The sequence below is a fragment of the Eulemur rufifrons genome, chromosome 6 (genome assembly GCF_041146395.1).
Source record: "Eulemur rufifrons isolate Redbay chromosome 6, OSU_ERuf_1, whole genome shotgun sequence".
NCBI classification, from domain to species: Eukaryota; Metazoa; Chordata; class Mammalia; order Primates; family Lemuridae; genus Eulemur; species Eulemur rufifrons.
The window spans coordinates 59558924-59580019 of NC_090988.1; the positions used below are offsets into that span (position 1 = coordinate 59558924).

Here is a 21096-nt window from a genome sequence, read left to right on the forward strand (position 1 = left end):
AGTGGCCACTCACCCCGGCCCGCGGACGGGCTGGTCTCCGACAGGCGCGCACACTTCGCGCCGGTTGTCTCCGAGCCCGGAATTCTGCACCTGGAGAAACTTTTTGGCCCGCAGAGCAGCCTCACGGAGGTGGACGGGGGCCGCGCGGGGACAAAGCGCGTTGGCGGGTGCGTAGCCCCTTCTCCCCGCCGCGGGGCTGGCGAGGAGGTGCCGGCCGCACAAGGGCGCCTACGTGCCTGGCACGTCCCAGGTGTCCCCGCCAGCAGCTCCTCTCAGGGACTGACCCGAGAATTCTGTCTCGGACACAGAGAAGCAGCCACATGTTAGATAAAATTAAAGCTTTCTAACAGTAATATCACGGTACTGAAGGGATGCCCACACCAACATTCTCACCCCACAGCTGGGGCTGCAAGCCTTTCACTGCGGTGGGTGTGGAGCTGGCCTAAAAGGACACGAGAGTGCTGGGGGGAGGGTGTGTGTCCCCACAGGAGCGGGCTGAGAAGACTCCTGATGTATCAAATAACAATCCCCAGTAACATGTTTAGGCACAAATCTCTGTGGGACCATGCAATAGAGGCTAGAAATACAGGCTCCAGCTGTATGCTAATGAGTTTATAGTCCTGAACAAGGAATGGCTTCTGTGGTGGTGAGTCCTGTTCTCTAGCAGCTGTGGGGAAGAAATTCACCTCTCCTAATAGTAGCCTAATTATTTGATGATGTTCTCTAAAATTGATTGATAGCCAATAACTGTTAGGGTGGGAACTTGCAGCGCCAATAACTATCTGTAATACCTGTACAGCAGGACAATACAATTCATTGCTTGGAGGTAGGGGTTCATCCTGTCCTGTCTATCAAAAAGCTCAAAATGGACCAGGGGACTTTGGGAGGCCAAGGTGGGAGGATCACTTGAGGCCAGAAATTGGAGACCAGCCAGGCAACATAGTGAAACCTTCTTTCAGAAAAAGCTCAAAATGACGATGGTGGACCAGTGGTAACTTGAAACTTCAGACCACTGGACTAGGTTTTATCCTGGATTGAGTGAGACCATCAAAAAGCTCTGTTTGTACCATTTGTCTTCACCCTTGCAACATTACCTGTACCAAGTCATGCTTTAGCCTTATGCCATTTGCTTATATTAAGAGATACCGTGTGTGTATATGTATATGTTCATGACACCTTTGCATTTACTAGAGGGATTATTTTAAGAATTTTTATTATATCCTTGTAGCAGAATCCTACCAGCTTGTCCAGCTCAGGGTTTTTCAAACATTTTGGTCCATAATCCACCAAAAGAAATATGTCTTACAGTCTCACCCAGGACACATGTACGTGTATATTTAATAACCGAAACAAGTTTTATAAAACATTACCCATATCCCATGTTATGCACCATGATACTTTTTGTCTCTTTTTAATGCTGGTTTCTACCTACTAATGGTTCCTTGACCTCCAGATAAGCTGCAATTTGCATTTTAAAAACAGTATAGCCAGATGGTTTTTTTCTAGAAACTAGCCCTGGATCCTCCACCTGGCTAGTTGATTGCTCTAATATCAGGTACCTCACTCAAGCTGAGCCAATCATATTCCTCTCCCAGGAATTTGGAATTACGACTGAGAGATTTCAATCTTTCTCTAGCTAAAATAGAAACAGAACATCATTAACATAGAAAATCAGAAACTGTCTATAGACATACCTTACTTTCCTACCATATGGCCTAGAGAAATGCAGAACAACAGACTATAAGGAAAATGGAGAAAGAACAGGGAAGGATGAAAAAGATCCACAAAGAGAAGAGAGAAGAGACAAAAAAGTTCTGATGGTTTTCCATCCCCGGTCATAGTATTTCCTGAAATGAGTTGCATTCCTACCTTTGAATTTTGTGTAATATTTCCAACTCTTTATAATAAACTGCAATCTTTTGCTTAGCTAGTTCGAGTGGGTGAATTTCTGTTATTGCAATCACAATGAATCTAACTATATCAGTTTTATATGGCTGCAGTAACAAATTACCAAAACTTGGTAACTTAAACAATAAAAATGTATTATCTTGCAATTCTATAGGTCAGAGGCCCTACACAGGTCTCCCTGGGCTGCAATCTGGCAGCAGGGATATGTTCCTTTCTAGAGGCTCTAGGGGAGAATCTTTCTTTGCCTTTCTAGCTTCTAGAGGCTACCCACATTCCTTGGCTAGTGGCCCTCTTCCTCCATCTTCCAAGCCAGCGACATTGGGCTGAGAATGGTGGCTCATGCCTGTAATCCTAGCACTCTGGGAGGCCGAGGCGGGAGGATCGCTTGAGCTCAGGAGTTCAAGACCAGCATGAGCAAGAGCGAGACCCCATCTCTACTATAAATAAAAATAAATAAATTAGATGGGCAACTAAAAATAGGGAAAAAAATTAGCTGGGCATGGTGGTACGCGCCTGTAGTCCCAGCTACTCGGGAGGCTGAGGCGGGAGGATCACTTGAGCCCAGGAGTTTGAGGTTGCTGTGAGCTAGGCTGATGCCACAGCACTCTATCCCAGGCAACAAAGCGAGACTCTGTCTCAAAAAAAAAAAAAAAAAAAGCCAGCAACATTGCATCTTTCAGACTATGTTTCTCAGGTCACATCTTCCTCTGGTTCTAGCTGGGAAAGGTTCTTGGTTTTTAAGGATGCATGTGATTAGACTGGGCCCACCCCAAAAATGCAGGATAATCTCCGCATCTCAAAGTCCTTAACTTAATCACATCTGTAAAGTGCCTTTTGCATATAAAGTAACATGTCCACAGGTTCCAGGGATTTGGACATCTGTGGGGAGAGGCACCTACCACACTAATACAATCACTCTAAGCCCTGTGTAGAAAGGTCCATGGAAGAAATGTATTTCAATCCTGAGCAGCAAAAAAAAAAAAAAACATTTTTCCCCTTGAGAAACTGGCATACCTTTTTTAAATGAAGAAAGCAAGCCATGAGATTGATCACATTTCCCTTTTCCCCTTGATTTCCAGGAAAATAGGACCCAAATTTGCAACTCAACTTTAGTAACTTTGTCAAACTCTACAGTTTACATATCTATATTACAGCTTTCTCCTGTTCTCCCTCTTTCGTTTTCCATCATTCCTACTTTTATCTTGTCAGGGGTTTTTTGTTGTACTAACAATTATTTTAAGCTGCTTCAAATATTTCAAATTTGCTGTTTCTTTTGCCTATAAGCCTCTGCCCCCAGTGCTCCACAAGGCTGGTTCCTTCTCATTTTTCAGATCTCAGCTCACTTGCCACCTCCTCAGCGAAGCCTTCCCTGAGCTCCCTATCTAACGTAGCCTCACCTCACAGTCTATATTACCCTGCTTTGTCTCAGAGCAAGTAACATCATCTAAAACAATCTGTTTTCTTTCTTCCCTCACCAGAAGTTAAGCTCCAAGACAGTAGGGACCTGGCCTCTTTTTTAATTGCTTATTTCTAATGCCTGGGACAGTGCCCCACCCTTTAGTAGCTATTTAATAAAAATGGTAGCACCAGTAAATGAAAGAATTAATGGAAGAAAGGAAAGGAGGGAGGAAAGAAGGAAGGGAGGCAGGAAGGAAGGAAAAGAAAGGAAAGAAAGAAGATAAAAAGAGACTTTGTAGAACATGTAAGATAAAGAAGCATAAGTAAATAGGTGGACAGACTGATAAATAGAAAAATATTCCATTTCCGGTGTGCAAATGTCACTAACATTTATAGAGAGGAGCCAAAGGAACTACACAAGAAAGTAAAACATACTCAACTCACTAAAATATATACATAGAGATCCTGAGTTTCCTTGGGTAACTCTTGATGTAATGCCTTAGACAAAAATTTTGTTTTAAGTGGTTCAAGGGAGCTACATTAAATATTATGGCTAGTTACCATAGCTGAAGTCATCAATTTTCAGTGAGATAATGGATCGCAGCACCATGACCACTAACATGACAAACTCTTGACACTGCCAAGGAACTCAATCTATTCCAGGAGTCTTTACTACACAATAACCTGCTCTCATTCTATTCCTATAATTATTAACGTCACCACTGGCAACAAGTGTTATGTTATTTACTTAAATACTCTATGGTACCGTCATTGTTACAAAGTAATATCAAATTCCTTGACATTTAAGGAAGAGAAGTCAGAATTGAAGTTTGTTGATATAAAAAAACAGAAGAAATTAGTACAGTTTATTCCAGAGTTTGTTGACGCTGTTGGTAAAAATACCAGAGTTTGGACAAAGGGGGAGGACTTCAGTTTTCTTAAGTAAAGAAGCAGTTGATTTATACATTTATTAACTTTTATCTCTGCTATTCAAAAGATTTTTAAGAGATTCCACATCACAAAAAAACATAATTTTTCTGTCTCATAAGACAAATTAAGAGATATTTAGGTTATTATGTGTTATATTAAGATTTCTTAAATGGGAACATGTGTTTGAAAAGTAAATAATGCAAAATTTAACTTTTTCCTAATGTGGTCTGTGTTTGATTACTAGTAGGTCTTACCAATTTATACAAATCTTTCCATTTTTCTCTTTTCCTACCTTGACAAAATAAAGGTGCACCTTATCCCACAGCTCAAAAATGAAATAAACATTTGGCAGTTAACTCAGTTTGATCCATTTTGGATGTCTGACCTAGCCTCCTTGTCAGAAAAAACTAATTACAGTTCAGGTTAGTGCATACCGAAAGTTCATGAATTGGAAGATTTACATTGTTATTAATAATATGGTAGTGCTCCTCCAAATTGATTGACAAATTCATTGCAATCTTTATCAAAATTTTAGCTATCTTTTTTGCAGAAATTGATAACTTGATCCTGAAATGCATATGGAAATGAAAGGGCCCAAAGCAGGCAAAACAATCTTAAAAAGAAGAGCAAAGTTGGAGGCCTCTCACTTCCTTATTTCAAAACTTAATTACAAAGCTACAGTAATCAAGACTGGGTCATACTGGTATAAGGACAGACATGCAGATCTATGAAATAGAATTGAGAGTCCAGAAATAAACCCACTCATCTATGGTCAGTTGACAAGGGTGCCAAGACAATGCATGGGGGACAGAGTTTCAACAAATGGTCCTGGGAAAACTGGATATCCACAAGCAAAGAAATAAATCTGGACCTGTACCTCACACCATATACAAAAGTTAACTCAAAATGGGTCAAAGAGCTAAAACTATGAAACTCTTAGAAGAAACATATGTATAAATTTTCATGACCTTGGGTTAGGCAATGGTTCTCAGATACAGCAAAACAAAAGCAACAAAAGGAAAAAAAATAGGTAAGTTGAACTTCATCAAGATTAAAACTTTTGTACTTCAAAGAACACTATCAAGAGGATGAAAAGAGAATCCACAGAAAAGGATAAAATATTTGCAAGTCATATATCTGATAATGGTTTAGTATCAACTATATTTAAAAAATACCTCTTACAACTCAAAGACAACTCAATTCAAAAATGGGCAAAGAATTTCAATAGACGTTTTTCCAAAAAAGATATATAAACGGCCAATAAGCACATGGAAAAATGCTCAACATCATTAATCATTAAAGAAATGCAAATCAAAACCACAATGAGATACCAGCCGGAAGCAGTGGTATGTGCTTGTAGACCCAGCTACTTGGGAGGCTGAGACAGAAGGACTGATCAAGCCCAGGACATCAAGTCCAGCCTGGGCAAGACAGCAAGACCCTGTCTCTAAAAAAATAAATAAATTTTATTTCTTTAAAAAGCATAATGAGATATAACTTCACACTCAATAGCTTGGCTATAATCAAAAAGACAATAACAAATGTTGGTGAGAATATGGAGAAGTTGAAACCTTACAGTACAGCTGCTTTGGAAAGCAATCTGGCAGTTCCTGGGAAGATTGGAAGGACTCCTGAGGATTTGGGGTAGGGGAGCAGGATCCAGCATGCTCAGGCTCAGGAGTGAAGATGGACTGTGTCACTTCCAAGAAACTATACGCAGAGGGAAAGGAAAGTGAAGCCCTCCCTGTCCCCCCAGTGCCAAGGCTCTTGCCACACCCAGCCCTGCTGAGTCCCCTCAGACAGCAGGTGCCTGTTCAGAATGGCTGGACAAACCAGCCTGACCCTGATTGCTTCCAACAAGCTGGCCTCAGTTCCCTGAGGCCAGAATTGAGGTGAAGGCTAGACTCAGAGGCCGACCCTGCCTCTCCAGATCCTCCTGTGAGGGCTTCAGTAGCATTGCCCAGCCATGGATGATAGTAGCTCCACCCTCTCCGGGCTAGGCCTTGGAGCCAAACACAATCCTTTTAGAAGAGAAATGATTGAAGCAAAAGGGACATCATAAGAGGCACACTGGTAAGGCAGGACACTGGCTCTGGATTGCTGTACAACAGAAAGACAGGTAGACAGAGAGGGTACCTGGAATCATCATCCTTTAATTCTTTTCTTCTTCCTAAATTTTTATGTGGAAATAATTTCAAACTTACAGAAAGTTGCAAAAATAAAAATAGTAAAAAGAATGCCCATATATCCTTTACCCAGCTTCACCTATAACTATTAAGGATGGCATTAATAGTGAAATAACAGAAAAATTATTTAACCCAGAGTCAGGGCTAAAATCAAGCATACGAGCTCCTTCCATTCTCTCTGTCTCTCTCTCACCCTAGCTGACAGGCACCCTGAGGCGCTCTGTTTTTTTTACAACATTTAAAAGGAGCCCATGAGCACCCACTAAGTTTTCCACCCTAACAATTTTACCGCATTTGCTTTATTCCTAGCTATCTATATATTTATGTGTGTGTATTTCTTAATTAAAAACATATACATCTATAGTTTCTTTTTCTGTACCATTTGAGAGTAAGTTATATGAAGGCCTTTTACTCCTATCCTAAATATTCTAGTGCATATTTCCTAAAAATAAGGATATTCTATTACATAACCACAGTAAAGTTATCAACTTCACACTTAACATTGATATAATAAAGTAATCTGTTCATATCCCAATTTTGTCAGTTGACCCAATAATGTCCTTTATAGCATTTTTAACTTTGCTACAGGACTCAGTATGGGATCAGGTATTACATTTACTTCCCTCTCTAGTCTTCTTTAACCTAGACATTTTCCCAGCTTTTATTTGCCTTTAATGACAGGGACATCTTAAAATAATCCAGTCTGCTATCCTCTGCCCTTAATATAACATTTCTCATTTTGGGCTTATCTGATGTTTCTCTGTGATTAAACTCAGGTTATGTATTATTGGCCGCAACAGTCACTCACTGTATAGGTGATGGGCGATGTTATGTCCTTCTCCAGGTATCACCTCTGGATGCACAGCATGTCTATCTGTCCCTTACTGGTGATGTTATTTTGATCACACAATCAAGGTTTATCTGATTTCTCCACTGTATAATTGCTGTATATATTTTTTCTTGCTCACAACTAATGAGCAGTCAGTGGAAAGACAATTTAAGACTATACAAATATCCTGCTCCTCATCAAAATGTCCCCATAGAGTTACCCCTTATCAAGCTTTTGTAACTTTCTTTGGAGCTACATGAGTGCCACTGGCGCCACCTGTGGGGCTGCCAGCACACTGCAACAAATTGAAAGATCTGTGGACCTTCTCACTCCTGCCATTTATCTGGTGCCCAGGAGCTATTTCAGCCTCAGACATTTTGAAAGGCAAGTCTGACTCACAAGGCCTGAGTTCTTGTCCGAACATTGCCACTAACTCATGAGGAACCCTGCACAAGTTCTTCTCAAGACTGCAAAATCCCCAGTAAAATGGGAGACTGGATGACAAAGACCTGAGTTATACATTCATTAGTTACACATTTCAACTAATATTCCCTGAGCAACCACAGGAACTGTTCTAGGATCTAGTCAAGATTTCTGCTCTCAGGGAAGCTTACACCCTATGAGAGGTGATCCAGACAATGAACAACACAACAAATAAAGGAAAAAGGTAAATATACATAGTAGTAAGTGCTATGATGACAATACAACAGGATTGTCAGAAATGGTGCCTGGGGTCCACTTTAGATTGTGTGGTTAGGAAAAGCTCTCTGAGGAGAGAGTTTGAGCTAAGACATAAAGGATGCTATGGAGCCAACCCGAACCTTGAGTTTGGGGGAAAGAGCCTCCCAGGCAGAAGGAAAGGATTCAAGGATGATTAGGTGTTTGGCACTTTCTACTTCCATATCTGTGGTTCTTTGGGGGAGTGAGCACAGCGACAGGAGACTTCCAGGTGTCTCTGAAGCAGAGCAAAAGAAGGATGAGAGACAGGTATGTTCTCTGGCACAACATGGAGGCGTAGTAGCAAGTGAAGTGACTTTTAAAAGATGAGTTGAGATTTTGAAAAGTCGGTTATAGAACAGAGAAAGACATTCCACGTAGCAAAGGGGAATAATAGGAGGCACACAGGACTCATTGGCTATGGCAATTCTGAAATACAACCAGGTAAATATTTCGAGGACCTCTTAGTCTGGAGAGGGAATTATTCATTATTTTCTGATTCTGGTACCTGGAGGTAGCACCCTTGTCCATTGTTCTCCTCATCCTTTGGTTGTGCCCTCTAAGAGGTTCTTCCTTTTTCAGTGTTCCAGCTGTTATGGCGGTTGAGGAATAAAACTCTTTGGGGACTGAGCAGCCTTCTCAACCCATTCTCTACCATAGATGCTTGGAAGCACAAGAGTCATTTAAAGTCTTGAACAGTTACTGTTTCTGTTAGTTTAGCTAATAGTTCCTCTAGCAGTAAAACTCTCTTTAAAAAAACCCTTTATGTTTTTATTTGAAAATAGGCAGCATCATTTGTCAAAAGCTATACCCACAGTCATTTCTGAGTGTCCACGGAAAAATCCAAACTCTAAAATAATTTAAAGAGGTTTATTCTGAGCCAAATGTGTGCAATCATAGCCTGGGGGACAAGTTCTCAAGAGGTCTTGAGAAAATGCACCTGAGGCAGCCGGATTGCAGTTTGGTTTTACACATTCATGGGGACAGGAATTACAGGTAAAATCATAAATGAATACATGAAAGGTATGCATTGGTTCAGCCTGAAAAGGTGGGACATCTCAAAGCAGGAACTTACAAGTCATAGGTGGGTCTTAGGGATTCTTTAGTTGACAATTGCTTGAAAGAGTTAACATTTGCCTAAAGACCTCGAGTCAGTGGAAAGGAATGCTCGAGTTAAGATAGGGATCTGCTAGGATGCTTGAGTTAAGATAAGGGGGGTCTTCTATCTCTCACGTGATGCTATACCATAACCAGGTTGGGGCGTAAACCACATTATACTGCTTTAACAAAACCTGTGTAGGGAGATTTTATCGTTTGTACCTATGACACACCAAGGCCTCTTGGAAGGGAATTTGGACAAAAGGGAAAAGTCGGAGTTCAATCCTCATGAAAATTACAGTAGTCCTCTCTTATCCATAGGAGATACATTCCCAGACACTCAGTGGATGCCTGAAACCAGGATGGTACTGAACCCAATATACTGTATACCGTTTTTTCCTATACATACAAACCTATCATAAAGTTTAATTTACAGATTAGGCACAATAAGAGAATAACAACGATAATAATAAAATAGAATATACTGTAATAAAGCTTATGTGAATGTGGTATCTCTCTCTTTCTCAAAGTATCTTATTGTACAGTACTCGCCCTTCCTCTTCTTGTGATCTGTTGATGTGATAACCCAGAAGGCTACTAAGTGACTAAGGGCCGGTAATGTATGTGGCGTAGATACACTGGACAAAGAAATTATTCACATCCCTATTGGGATGGAGCAGGACAGCATGAGATTTCATCACACTATTCAGAATGGCGTACAATTTAAAACTTGTGAATTTTTTATTTCTGGAATTTTCCACTTAAAATAATATTTTTGGACTGCAGAAAGCAAAACTATGGATAAAGGGAGACTACTGCAGACATGCCCATGCCTCTCTCTCTTCTCTTTCTCTCTCCCCTCAGGCTTTGGTGAAAAAGCCACATCCTTAGAATTTTTTCCCAGAATCTCATCCAGCTGAAAGATTTTACTGGGCATTATACTCTTAATTTGATATTTTCCCTAAAGTACTTTAATCCATTCAAAGGTTTTAACAATGAATACTGTGGCCATAATTTTAATTTGATCCTTGCTTCAAGGCCGAATTTTAATGGGCCTTCAGTATTCAAATTCTCAATTTTATCTTTTAGTCTTCAGGGTCAAGAAGCAATTACCTCTTCAAAACCCTAAATCCTTGAATTTTTGGATATTCTCCATTTTCCATCACTCCTGCTTAAAAGCAAAGCAATTCTTCTCTGAATTCATGTCTTTCTTGAAATATCTTGATAAACAGAATATCAACCAACATATGCTACCAATGTTCTATTTTCCGACCTCTTCCCCACTACTGAAATTCATTAAGTATTTGATCTGCCTTTCAAGTTATCACAGACTATAGTTTCACCAAATGTTTCTCCACTGCATAACATGAACTGCCATCTTTCTATTCACCAGTATCAGTTCCCTTACTATCTACATGCTAAGCCCAATGCCTTGGATCTTAGTGTTTTGTTATTGTTTGATTTTTTTTTCCCCAAAGAAAACCAAGGTACTTTGTACTATAGGCTAGCTTATACTGCAATAATGAATAACCCACAATTTTCAGTGGCTAAACAAAACAAAAGTTAAGTTCTCATTAATGCAAAATCTGCTGCAGATATGAGTAATATGCCAAGGCATATGTTCTACATGCAAAGGCACAGCATATCAGACTGCTTAAATCTTAAGCACCTTTGTGTCAATATGTACTCTCAGAATGACCTCAACAAGAAAAGAAAGGAAATGAAGAATCAGGAAATCAAGCACCAGCTCTTAACATTTTCAACCTAGAAATGACCCACATCACTCCCACTCACATTTCATTGGCCAAATCAAGTCTTACAAAGACACCTAAAATAAAGGGTGTCAGATAGTGCAGTCTCTCCATGCACTTAGAAGGCGAAAAGCACTAGAAACATTGGAAAGCATTCACATTCACATATGCCCCTCTGCTGTTTGTAGGATCTTCTCTTTGCCTTTGGTGTTCCGCATTTTTACTATAATATATTTCAGTTTCCTTTTTCCTGTATTTTGTTCTATATCTCGTATCTATAATGCATATCATTCATCATTTCTGGGTAGTTCTCAGTTATTATCTCTTCAAATGTTCTCAACTGTCTCATGATATTTTTAGTTTGTTTAAACTGGGATGCAAATAAGTTTCATACATTGCAATTGGTTTATATGCTTTTCAAGTCTCTTTATAGGTTTCTCCTCCATTTCACTTTTTTAACCCTTGCAAAGTAAACCATGTCATTTGTCATAGACTGGATTTGCTGATTGGATCCTTGTGATGTCATTTAAGGGGTTCCTCTATTCTCTGCATTTCCTGTCAATTGGGAGTTAATCTGTAAATTGGTAGATGTAGAGACTTGATTAGATTCAGATTCTATTTGTTTATAAACAATTCATAGGTGAGGTGTTCTTCAATCAGGAGCCATGTAATGTCTGGTTGTCTCTATTTTGGTGATGTGAGCAGCCATGGATGGTCATTGCCTAGATTCGTTAATTCATTAGGGGTTGAAAAATGGTGATATTCCAAATTTATCCATCCTTCGTCAATTATTGTGGAATATTTCTAAAAGAAAAACTTCCCCTCATCAGTTATTTGGTTACTGAGAAATTCAGTTCATATAGAAAAGAAAGAATGAATGCTTCATTAATCTAAATAATAAATTTTAAAAGTCACAGAAGCACTGTCCTGGCAGAACCTTTGCCAAGAAATGACACTCTCAGTGGGCCACACCACATCTAGGAATCACTGGAACAAAAGGGGAGCCCTAGATAAGAACAACTGCTTCCACCTGCATCAGGCCTTAGCCCTTAGGCTGGGACAAGACTGAGGCTGTGGTGTTCACGTTCACAAGCATGGAGCAGATCCTTATTTTCTCCGTGAATGCTAAGTAAGCTTGGCCTCAGCAGATCTTACACCTCTGACAGAGCTGGAGGCCAGGGGCACAGCAATTTCCAAAAAATCTTAGGAACATCCTCTCAACCCTGTGGGCAAATAAAGCACTGCTTTTGGAATATTGGTTACAGTATAGGCTCAACTGCTGTAAACAAAAAAAGACCCTCCTATTCAGTGGCTTTAAAAAATAGAAATGTAGGCCGGGCACGGTGGCTCATGCCTGTAATCCTAGCACTCTGGGAGACCGAGGCGGGAGGATCACTCAAAGTCAGGAGTTCGAGACCAGCCTGAGCAAGAGCGAGACCCCCGTCTCTACTAAAAATAGAAAGAAATTAACTGGACAACTAAAAATATATACAAAAAATTAGCTGGGCATGGTGGCACATGCCTGTAGCTACTCAGGAAGCTGAGGCAGAAGGATTGCTTGAGGGCAAGAGTTTGAAGTTGCTGTGAGTTAAGCTGACGCCACGGCACTTTAGCCCAGGAAACAGAGCGAGACTCTGTCTCCAAAAAAGAAAAAAAAATAGAAATTTCTTTCTTTCTCAGGTAATAGTCCAAAGAAGTAAGCAGGCAGTTCAAGGCAGGTAGATGGCTCTGCTCCATGAGATTGTCAAAGAACCTAGGTTCTTTCTAACTTCTTGTTTCGCCATTCTCTGGGATGTCACCCATATCTGCATGATTGAAGCTTGATGACCAATGGCGTAACTGTGTTCCTATCCGGAGAAAAGGGTAGAGAGGGAGGACCTGGAGGACAAGCATTTTCATATAAAACTTGTCCAGGAAGTTGTATACGTGACCACTTGTCGTAATTGACTGGCTAGAACTTATTCAAAAAACAACATCCAGGTGGAGAGAGGAGGCTGGGAAAAGTGGGAGAAGGAGGTTATTACTAAAATTATTGTAAAAATAGATACTGGCAACAACTTGCAGTCTGTGATACAATTGAAAAGCTGCCCCTAGGGACTGGTTACACCCTCTCATTTCCCAAACCATATTCTGTGTAAGGCCTTTAGGAGTGATGTCTGTAGGACAAGATTCTCCCCCACTACCCTCGCAGAGCTCCAGGGCCCATGAACGAGGGTTCTCCCCAGAGATCAGGCATTTTTACTCTAGGAGGCTCTACATCAAACATGAAAATGCACCTACAGCCTGCAGTAAATATAGTTTTTACCATAAAATTTTGAAATAGTTTTTTATAATCTTGCTTTTTAAATTATTTGGCTAGCAGCAATTCATTTAATTTACAATGAGCTCAGGTTTCTTGATAATCATCTCATATATACAGAATTTCTTGTGAAGTGAGAAACTATATTCTCAAGTATAACAAAGTTTTTATGAAACTTTATAAAATTATTATAAAATTAACAATTAATGGGTTTAACATAATGGTACAGTTTATAGACATTTAATTAGACATTTTTTATGTATGTTTTGTCACTTTTAAGTTTTTTCAGGACTATTTTTATAGGCCCTTGTAAAGCTCTCAAACCCCAGATATCATTATTCTATGCCTATACTGCCTCGTGGATAAAATAATCCATAGACCAGGTGTGGAGCAAGAATAGATCTAGATGCAGACCTACCTATGAGGGCAGGACTTGCTCTGGGGAATGGGCCCAGCTGGCAGCTTGCCATGGAACCTGAGGAGTGGGAGGAGAGAGGTTCTGTGTCCTGGGGACCTGCAGAAGGATTAGTACTAATAAAATTAATAAGGACAAAACACAGCCAAAAGTCAGAGCAAGCAGGGAAAAGGTTCAGGTTCTTGGGCCATTCTGGGAAGGGGTGGGAGGTCAGAGAAGATTTCCAGGTCTCATCATAAACATTAAAATTGACAAATATCCTTCCTTGAAACACAAACTTCCTTGGCTTCTCTGATACCACATCCCCCTAGTTTTCTTCCCGCGTCCCTGGCTGTTGAGATGGGGAGTATGAGAGGAAGAATATGTTAACGGGGCCTGGGAGTGTCAGGTGACATTGAGACATCCAAGTGGGAGGTGTCCAATAGACCACAGGATATGTGGGTCTGGAGCTCAGAAGAATGAGTCCATGACTTTTACCAGATTCTTCAAACATCAGAGTGTTTAGTTTTAATGTTTAGAAACCAATTCTGGCTAATTGAAGCAGAAAATGAATTTATTAAAAGGTTTAAATTGATTTTTAGAGACAGGGTCTTGTTCTATCACCTGGGCTAAAGTGCAGTGGCATAATCATTGCTCACTGTAGCTTCAAACTTCTGGGCTCAAGCAATCACCCACTTTAGCCTCCCAAAGTGCTGGGATTACAGGTGTGAGCCACTGCTCCCAGCCTATTAAAACGTTTTTAAGGTAGTTCACAGCATTGTCGGGAAGGCTGGAGAATTAAACTCAGCACTGTGCAGCCAGGAACAATTCCTGAAATCATGTGTGGAATTGGTCTGCTGAAGAAACTATCACTGCCATCAGGCACCAGGTGCTCCAACTTGCACTGCTGCTCCTGCTGCCATGGAAACCCCACGGCCCTACAACCAACGCTGCCACCAGAGAAAAGTCTGTGTTTTTTCCTTTTCTTTTTTCTTTTTTTTTAATCACTACCACTAGTCCTGTACCCTGGCTTTAAAGGATGCTGGAAAATCAAGACTGAAGTATATCTAGTTTCTGTAGTGAAGAGTAAGCTGTGCCTCCCAGGCTTCCTGAGGTGAGGAATTCACCAAAAATAGGGAAGGGGTTCAGACTTTATGCAGCCTAAATGAATGACAAATATTCATTACAATGTCCTTGATGCCCTAAAATGGCTAGAAACCTTACTGGTGTAGAGTGAGCAGAGAGGACAGCTAACAATAGGTAATTGGGGATCATCATGATGTAAAGCACATTCTGGAAGTGTTTAGTGCCTGGAAGTGGTAGGCATTCATAAGATGCCTTTTCCCTAACTCCACCTCAGACTTGCTGCCTGCATGCTGAAGAACAAACAGCCTATGTGCATGCTCTAAGAAGGAGAGAGCGGAGTTCTTTCCCAGAGAGAAAGGCTTCCCAGTCTGTTCTTCCTCACTTTGGGTTCTTAATGATGTTGGAGTCTAGGGGCAACAAGGTTCAACCATCTTCACTGAAAAACACTCCAGGACACAACTGTTGTTAAGGAAAAGTGCTAGTTTTTATTTGTTCATGAATGTGTAGGTCCTTTTAAAATCAGTGACACTTCCCCTTACAACATTCCTCCCTCATGCCCCTAACCACTCTGGATCCAATAACCACTTCTAGAAAAGGCCTAGGAGGAACTCATACTAGATATCCAAGAAAGGGGTGCAGCTTGAGGAATGGGCATATGGCTCGAGAAGCAGCACCAGCTGGTAAGAACTTTCCTCAAAGCAGCTCAGTTTGGCCTATGAGTCCCTTTTCCCTGCCCTGGCCAGGACACCCCCAGCTGTGCCCCACCCCCAGAGTTCCCTTATTCCTTATGTGGCTTGAGCTTTAGAGTTAGAATCACAAGTATCATCTTTAGAGCTGGAGAGCTTCTGAGAGATCACTGTTCTCAGCCATTCCCATAGCCCAACTTTATAGATGAGGAAACTGTACCCAAGATCACAAAGCTCATAATTGGCAAAGCCAAAATTTAGGTGTTCTGACTCTCAAATCAGATGTCTTCCTACTGCACCTCCTTACCTCCAAGAGAGCAACCAGCATCTGCCCCCAGCTCCAGGAACGACTGGAGCAAGCAGGTGGTGATGATCAGCACAGGGGGGAAAGACCCTGCTACAGGGAGTCCCGCTGACTCCAGTGAGCCCAAGTGAGGAACCACAGCACTTCCCACTTCCCCGTCTCCCCACCAGAAGAATATTGCCAGTGGCAGACACCCAGCCCTGCCAGGATTCTCCTCCTGGTTAGCAGCCCTGAACCATATATGGAAACATGTCTTACTGCGATCGCAGGCTCCTTAACGACTGTGGCAGGCTCTAACTGGTATGGGATCATGGTGATGAACTGCTAATCCAGTCTAGCCAAACTGCTGCCTGGATGCCATAAAACCTAATCCACACTCTTGGGCTGATTTAGATGGGGCCTCTTAGCAAATGTGGCTAAAATCTGTCTCCGCACTATACTGGGAGAGATAGAGGGAAAGACTCACAGATGCTGTCCTCCCAGCAGGAGCTCATAAACCTGCTTGGCATGAGGAGAACTGAGTCCAGAAGAAGGAATGGACTCAAAACAGACACACAGAAGTGGGAAGAGGAGCAGCTGTGAATCTTCCTGCCTAGCCAAATCCTGAAGAGGAGTGACCGCAGACAGCCACAGAGACGTCCCCCTGTCCAGGTTTCAGGAAAGGCTCAGCCTGTGTGGCTGAGAGATAAGATAAGAATCCAGAGACTTGTGGTGTCATAAAAGCCAAGTGAAGAGGGTGTTTCAGGGAGAGGGTGGTGGATGCTGTGGTGAAATGCTGTGGAGAATTCAAGACAGTGGAGGACTGAAAAATATTAATTTGATTTGGCAACTGTGTAGTCACTGGTGACGTTTATGAAAAACTACAGAGGCCTGAAGAGTAACTGAGAAGAATCAATAAAAAAAAGTTTCTTTTTAAGAGAAACCTGGCTGACAAGGGAAAAGAGTAAGGGGTAGCAGACTTTAAGATATTTTGTTTTAATCTTGGGGAGAATTCTGCTTGTTTGCAGGCTATGTGGAGGTAACCAACAGAGAGGGAGGCTGGCAGCCCCAGGAAGTGGGAGCAATGGGGTAAGTGAGGGAGCAAAGTTTTGGAGGACATAAGACAGAATCCAGAAACAGAGAACTGAATGGGAGCAGGAGGGAAGGAGATGAGGAGGGATTCAGACACAGATAAACGACAGGGGGAGGAGCAGCCAGCAGGGAAGTTCTCGCGTTAGGGGCTCTCTTCTGTGCAGCAGACAATGGGGTCAGTCATTTGCTGAGAGCAGAGATGAAGGGCATGGATGGGAAAGAAGAGTAACAAGTTAAAGAATCTACAATCAATACTGAAAGCCCATCTGAGGTTGTTAACTATGAATCTGTCATGCTCAGCAGCCCAGGAAGAGGGAGCAGAAAATAGGATGATGTAGAAAATACAGAATGGTTGATAGTTTCAGCAAAAGCTGGAGGGGATGAGAAAGTTTAGGATGCTGACAAAAATGTCAGCGTGTGATGGGCCGTGGGTTCAGGCTGGGGAGGGAAAGAAATCCAGGAGAAGGATGAAAGACTGGGAGAGGAGGACGAGGGCTGAAGTCATGGAAATGGACTAAAGGCGCAGGGCAACTTTGGCAGCAGTGAGGGAGGAAGAAGAAGAGGAGGCAGAGGAGGTGGCAATCCAGAAGGAGCAAAGGCTCAGTTCAGGAGTTCAGTAGAGAAGACAACAGGTGACCCCTTGGAATGAGAGAGGGAGCAGAGCAGAGCCCAGGGACAAACAGGAAGGGCCTAGGTCTTAGGAGTCAGGTAAAGACCTATCACCAGAAATGGGTACAGGGAGCCAGAGTCCTCCAGGGGGAAGGCAGGGCCGGCCATGGAGCACAGCCTATGGAGGGTGTGGTGGCTGCCACTCAGGGAGGCAGGCAGGGTGTGTAGTTAGCAATTGCTAGGAGTTAGGCAGGGCCAACCTACCTATGTTCTGTGGAAGAGTGCTCTGAAAATTCACCCTGAATCAATTTTTGCACTAAAATCCCCTTACATCAACAGAAGCCACTCTACTGTCCTGTCTCTCAGCACACCAAGAAGCCAGTTTCTCCTCTGCATGCTACAGGACTGCATGCTGTACCATCACAATCCAGAACTCACTGTGTTTCCATTGCATGACTTTGTCAAGGGCCAAAGGACTTGACTGACCCCAAAATGGGGCCATTATGAGAACAAGTCAAATGGAAGATTGGCCCAAATGTTAGGAAAGAGCCTCTGAAGGCAGTCACTCGGCTAGCAAGATTTTTTTTTTTTTTAATTTCTAAAGAGTCATGTTCTGCTTTCTGCATGCAAAAACAAAACTAAACAAAACATGACTCAAAATGTTGGCAACTAGGTACATAGGGAAAGCCAAGGAGAGGGTAGTGACATGGGATAACCAGAGTAGGGATGGTGTCATAGGCTAGGACCTCACACTCTTGGAGGAAAGGACACCCTACCTCCCACCTATCCCTGCCTAAAGGGAGCCTCTCAGCATGCAGGTCTCTATGATGGAAACAGAATATGTGACTCTTCACCACATTACTAAGATCCCCTGGCCCAGCAAATGAACCCTCGGGCCTAGCAGGCCACACCCAAGCAGGGAGCTTCATTGATGTAAGGGAAGCCAGGCTTTTAGTGGGCATTTCTGCTTCGTATTTGTGGTCTCCAGTTGGTCCTGAAGAAGGATCTCAATCAGGTTTGTCACAACCCTCACTGGCTGCCCAACACCAAATACAATGGAGCTTACCCAGAGGTGGCAGGAATGTGGGCCACACAAAGGAAAAATGACCAAGCGCAGGAATTAATGAGGCAAGTACAAAGGGAACCTTGCCAAGCCAACTAAACAGAGAAAAATACTCAAAAATTGAAAGGGAAATGGCCAGAGCCCAAGCCAGAAAATTATGTGAGCCCCAAGGAGCAGAGGCCTAAGTCCAAAGATTGCCTGACCAGTAAAGTATTAAAGACTCTGTTATCCCAAACTGGAAAACAGGGTTATGAAAAGCCCCTCTTCTTAGGAGAACTGGGCATGTGCTGCTGAAAGAATGGCAAGTCAATAGACACAGTTTGCTTTGAAGTAAAGATGATCTCTCAGCTTGGGTAGAGAAGGAAATGTGCAATACCATCAACTTACAAGGAGAGAAGAAATGTTTTCTGATTAAAAAAAAAATGTGCACTAGCAAAGGCCCTATAAACAAGAACTTCCTTAAACTGCATCTCTTACCAAAAACAAAGCCATGACCTCAGACTTGCCTGAACTTAGCCATGCCATGACAGGACCTCCAGGGAGAGCGGTCTCAGGGCCAGGCCACTGCAATGCCAAGTCCAGGGCTCCCCCAACAACATCAGCAACAGGTTCCTTCTCAACCAAGCCCTTGCTTGGGAGTTAGTCTGACCCTCAGTATCTTTCTATGCCACTTCCTCACAAACACTCTCGTGGACCATGAAGATCCACTGGAGATGCAGCCTGGAGCTCCTGTTCCCATGGCTTCCAGAATGCTTCTCTCTGCATTCTAGGAGAACTCCGGTCCGGATGTTGCTTCAGGGTCACCAAAGAACAGTGGCTTCTCACCTCTTGACTTTCCCCTTCTCCGCCCTAGACAGAACTTCCCCCAGGAATGCCCAGGTCTGGTTCCTGCCAGTCCCTGAGGCCTTCCCCAACCTCCAACAAAAAAAGGCTGCCAGTAGAGCATCGATTTTTTTCAGGGCTGTGGACAGCCTGGAGGAAGGCTAGCCAGAGGACTCACTTCTGATCTCTGGCTCTGCCAACTTGGAGATGTTGAGAACTAGAATCTCTGAGCAGAAGAAGAGGCCCAGCAGAATTAGCTGGTTGTGAGTCACTCTCCCTGCCTAGAAACTCTGGACTTGAAGCAGACAGCAGCTACCTCATAATTTTTCCAAGCAGAACGCAAGATCCAGACCTCTGAACAGGGATGATGAAGGCATGGCCACTGACAAGCACCAATAACCACTTCTAGGAAGGCAGGGTCTGATACCAAAGAAGTGCTATTAGCCCAAAGTAAGGGGCACAAAGGGCAGACTCTGAAGTTGACATCTTTTTAAGCCTTCCAGTGAAATATAAGCTGGAAGATGTAAATGCTCCCTGCCTAGCCACCCATGTGAGTCAAGAATTCCATACCATCCAGAGCACCTTCACAGCAGCCACCTTAGTCAACGTCAGGAAAGGGGGAATGTAAAACAAATACCCTGAAAACCGTTAGAACCCGAATAGGCACCAATTTAGATCTACGGCCTCTATAAGCCTCCATTATTCTGCCCAGGGCAGGTGCCTCTGTCCAGACAGGACAAGCAAAGGCAAACAGTGACAGTCTTTGGCTGTGCTGGGCCAGGGATCACAGGCCTGCCACATGTCCAAACCTCTCTCCCTTCTTTTACCCACTTCTGAGCCCAGGAGGAATTCAGATGTAGACACTGCTCCTGAGCCCAACATGGAAAGGTGAGAAAGGTTTATTTTCCTCAGCAGAAAGAGTTCACCAAGGAAGTTAGGGCCTTCCAAGCCTGACCAGCTGTGGTTTTGTCAAGTGGACCCTATACATCTGATTACTCTGGAAATAAGGAACACCTCCCTCTTTCCTGTTTATTACTGAAATCTCTGTAGTGGATGCACTATGGCTCCCAAATAAATGCTATAGATGCAAATGGCAAAGAAGAGCACTACACAGCTCAACAAGACTCATCTCACATCCACATTCTGAAGAGCATAAGCGGAAAGATGGGGAGGAATGGTCAACAGGATGGGACACCAGCTGCCACAGCACTCAGTCTCCTCCCAGCTCTCACACCTGGGAAACACTGTTGGCCAGGCGGAAAGACATTCTCTTTGCTCTTTCATTCTCCTGAAAGAAAAAATATACATATTTGGAATTAAAATAGCCAAATGTAGGATTTATTAACATGAAAAAGCTAAGTATCAAGACTGGGATTCTACAGAGTCGAAGGAATGCAGGAATGCAACAGCAAAACTTACTGAAGCCACTAAACATGGTGTGCTAAGAATTATAAACAACTGGGGATGACTGGTCAGACCCTGGCACATAGTAGGCAGGTAATACATTTCAGAGGAATTAAACAGCATCAAATTTATGTTTCAGGTCTACACAGGTGGGACCAGCCAAAGGTCAAAGGAGGTCTCTCTGCTGCAAGCAATACCCTACACCAAGGAGCTGAGAAAGATCCCTCAAACCCAGGTAAAGATCAGCACTGATACCATGTTACTTCTCTTCTTATGGGCATCCCAATCGCAGTGTAGTATAATCAGCACTGAGTTGGGAATCAGGACACCTGGTTTGTCACCCTGGTTCTGCTGCTAATTTGCTAGGTGACCCTGGACAGGTGCCTACACCTCTCTGAATTTCAAGCCTCAGGGGTAACCGGAGTTGATGAGCCCTATACTGCCCTGCCTTCCTTACAGGCTAAGGGCTTGCAAGTGAGGGTTTGCGTCACCACTGTCTCTTGTGCCACCTGAGCGGCTGCACTTCGGGTTGCTCTATGAA

General features: G+C 42.7%; 2 protein-coding genes across 9 annotated transcripts in view; both read right to left on the bottom strand.

Moving 5' to 3' along the window:
• The window catches only part of STK33 (serine/threonine kinase 33), a 148466-nt gene extending 148311 nt beyond the window's left edge, over nt 1-155 (bottom strand). For all 8 annotated transcript variants that reach the window (XM_069469536.1, XM_069469535.1, XM_069469534.1 and 5 more), the window contains exon 1: nt 14-155. The gene's annotated coding sequence lies outside the window, so the exon portion shown is untranslated. The remainder of the gene's footprint in view (nt 1-13) is intronic.
• Nucleotides 156-15114: 14959 nt separating this feature from the next.
• Nucleotides 15115-21096, bottom strand: part of TRIM66 (tripartite motif containing 66) — a 61726-nt gene continuing 55744 nt past the window's right edge. The window contains exon 22 of the mRNA XM_069471130.1: nt 15115-20439. Coding sequence (XP_069327231.1) covers nt 20380-20439 — 60 coding nt within the window. The 3' untranslated portion in view covers nt 15115-20379. The remainder of the gene's footprint in view (nt 20440-21096) is intronic.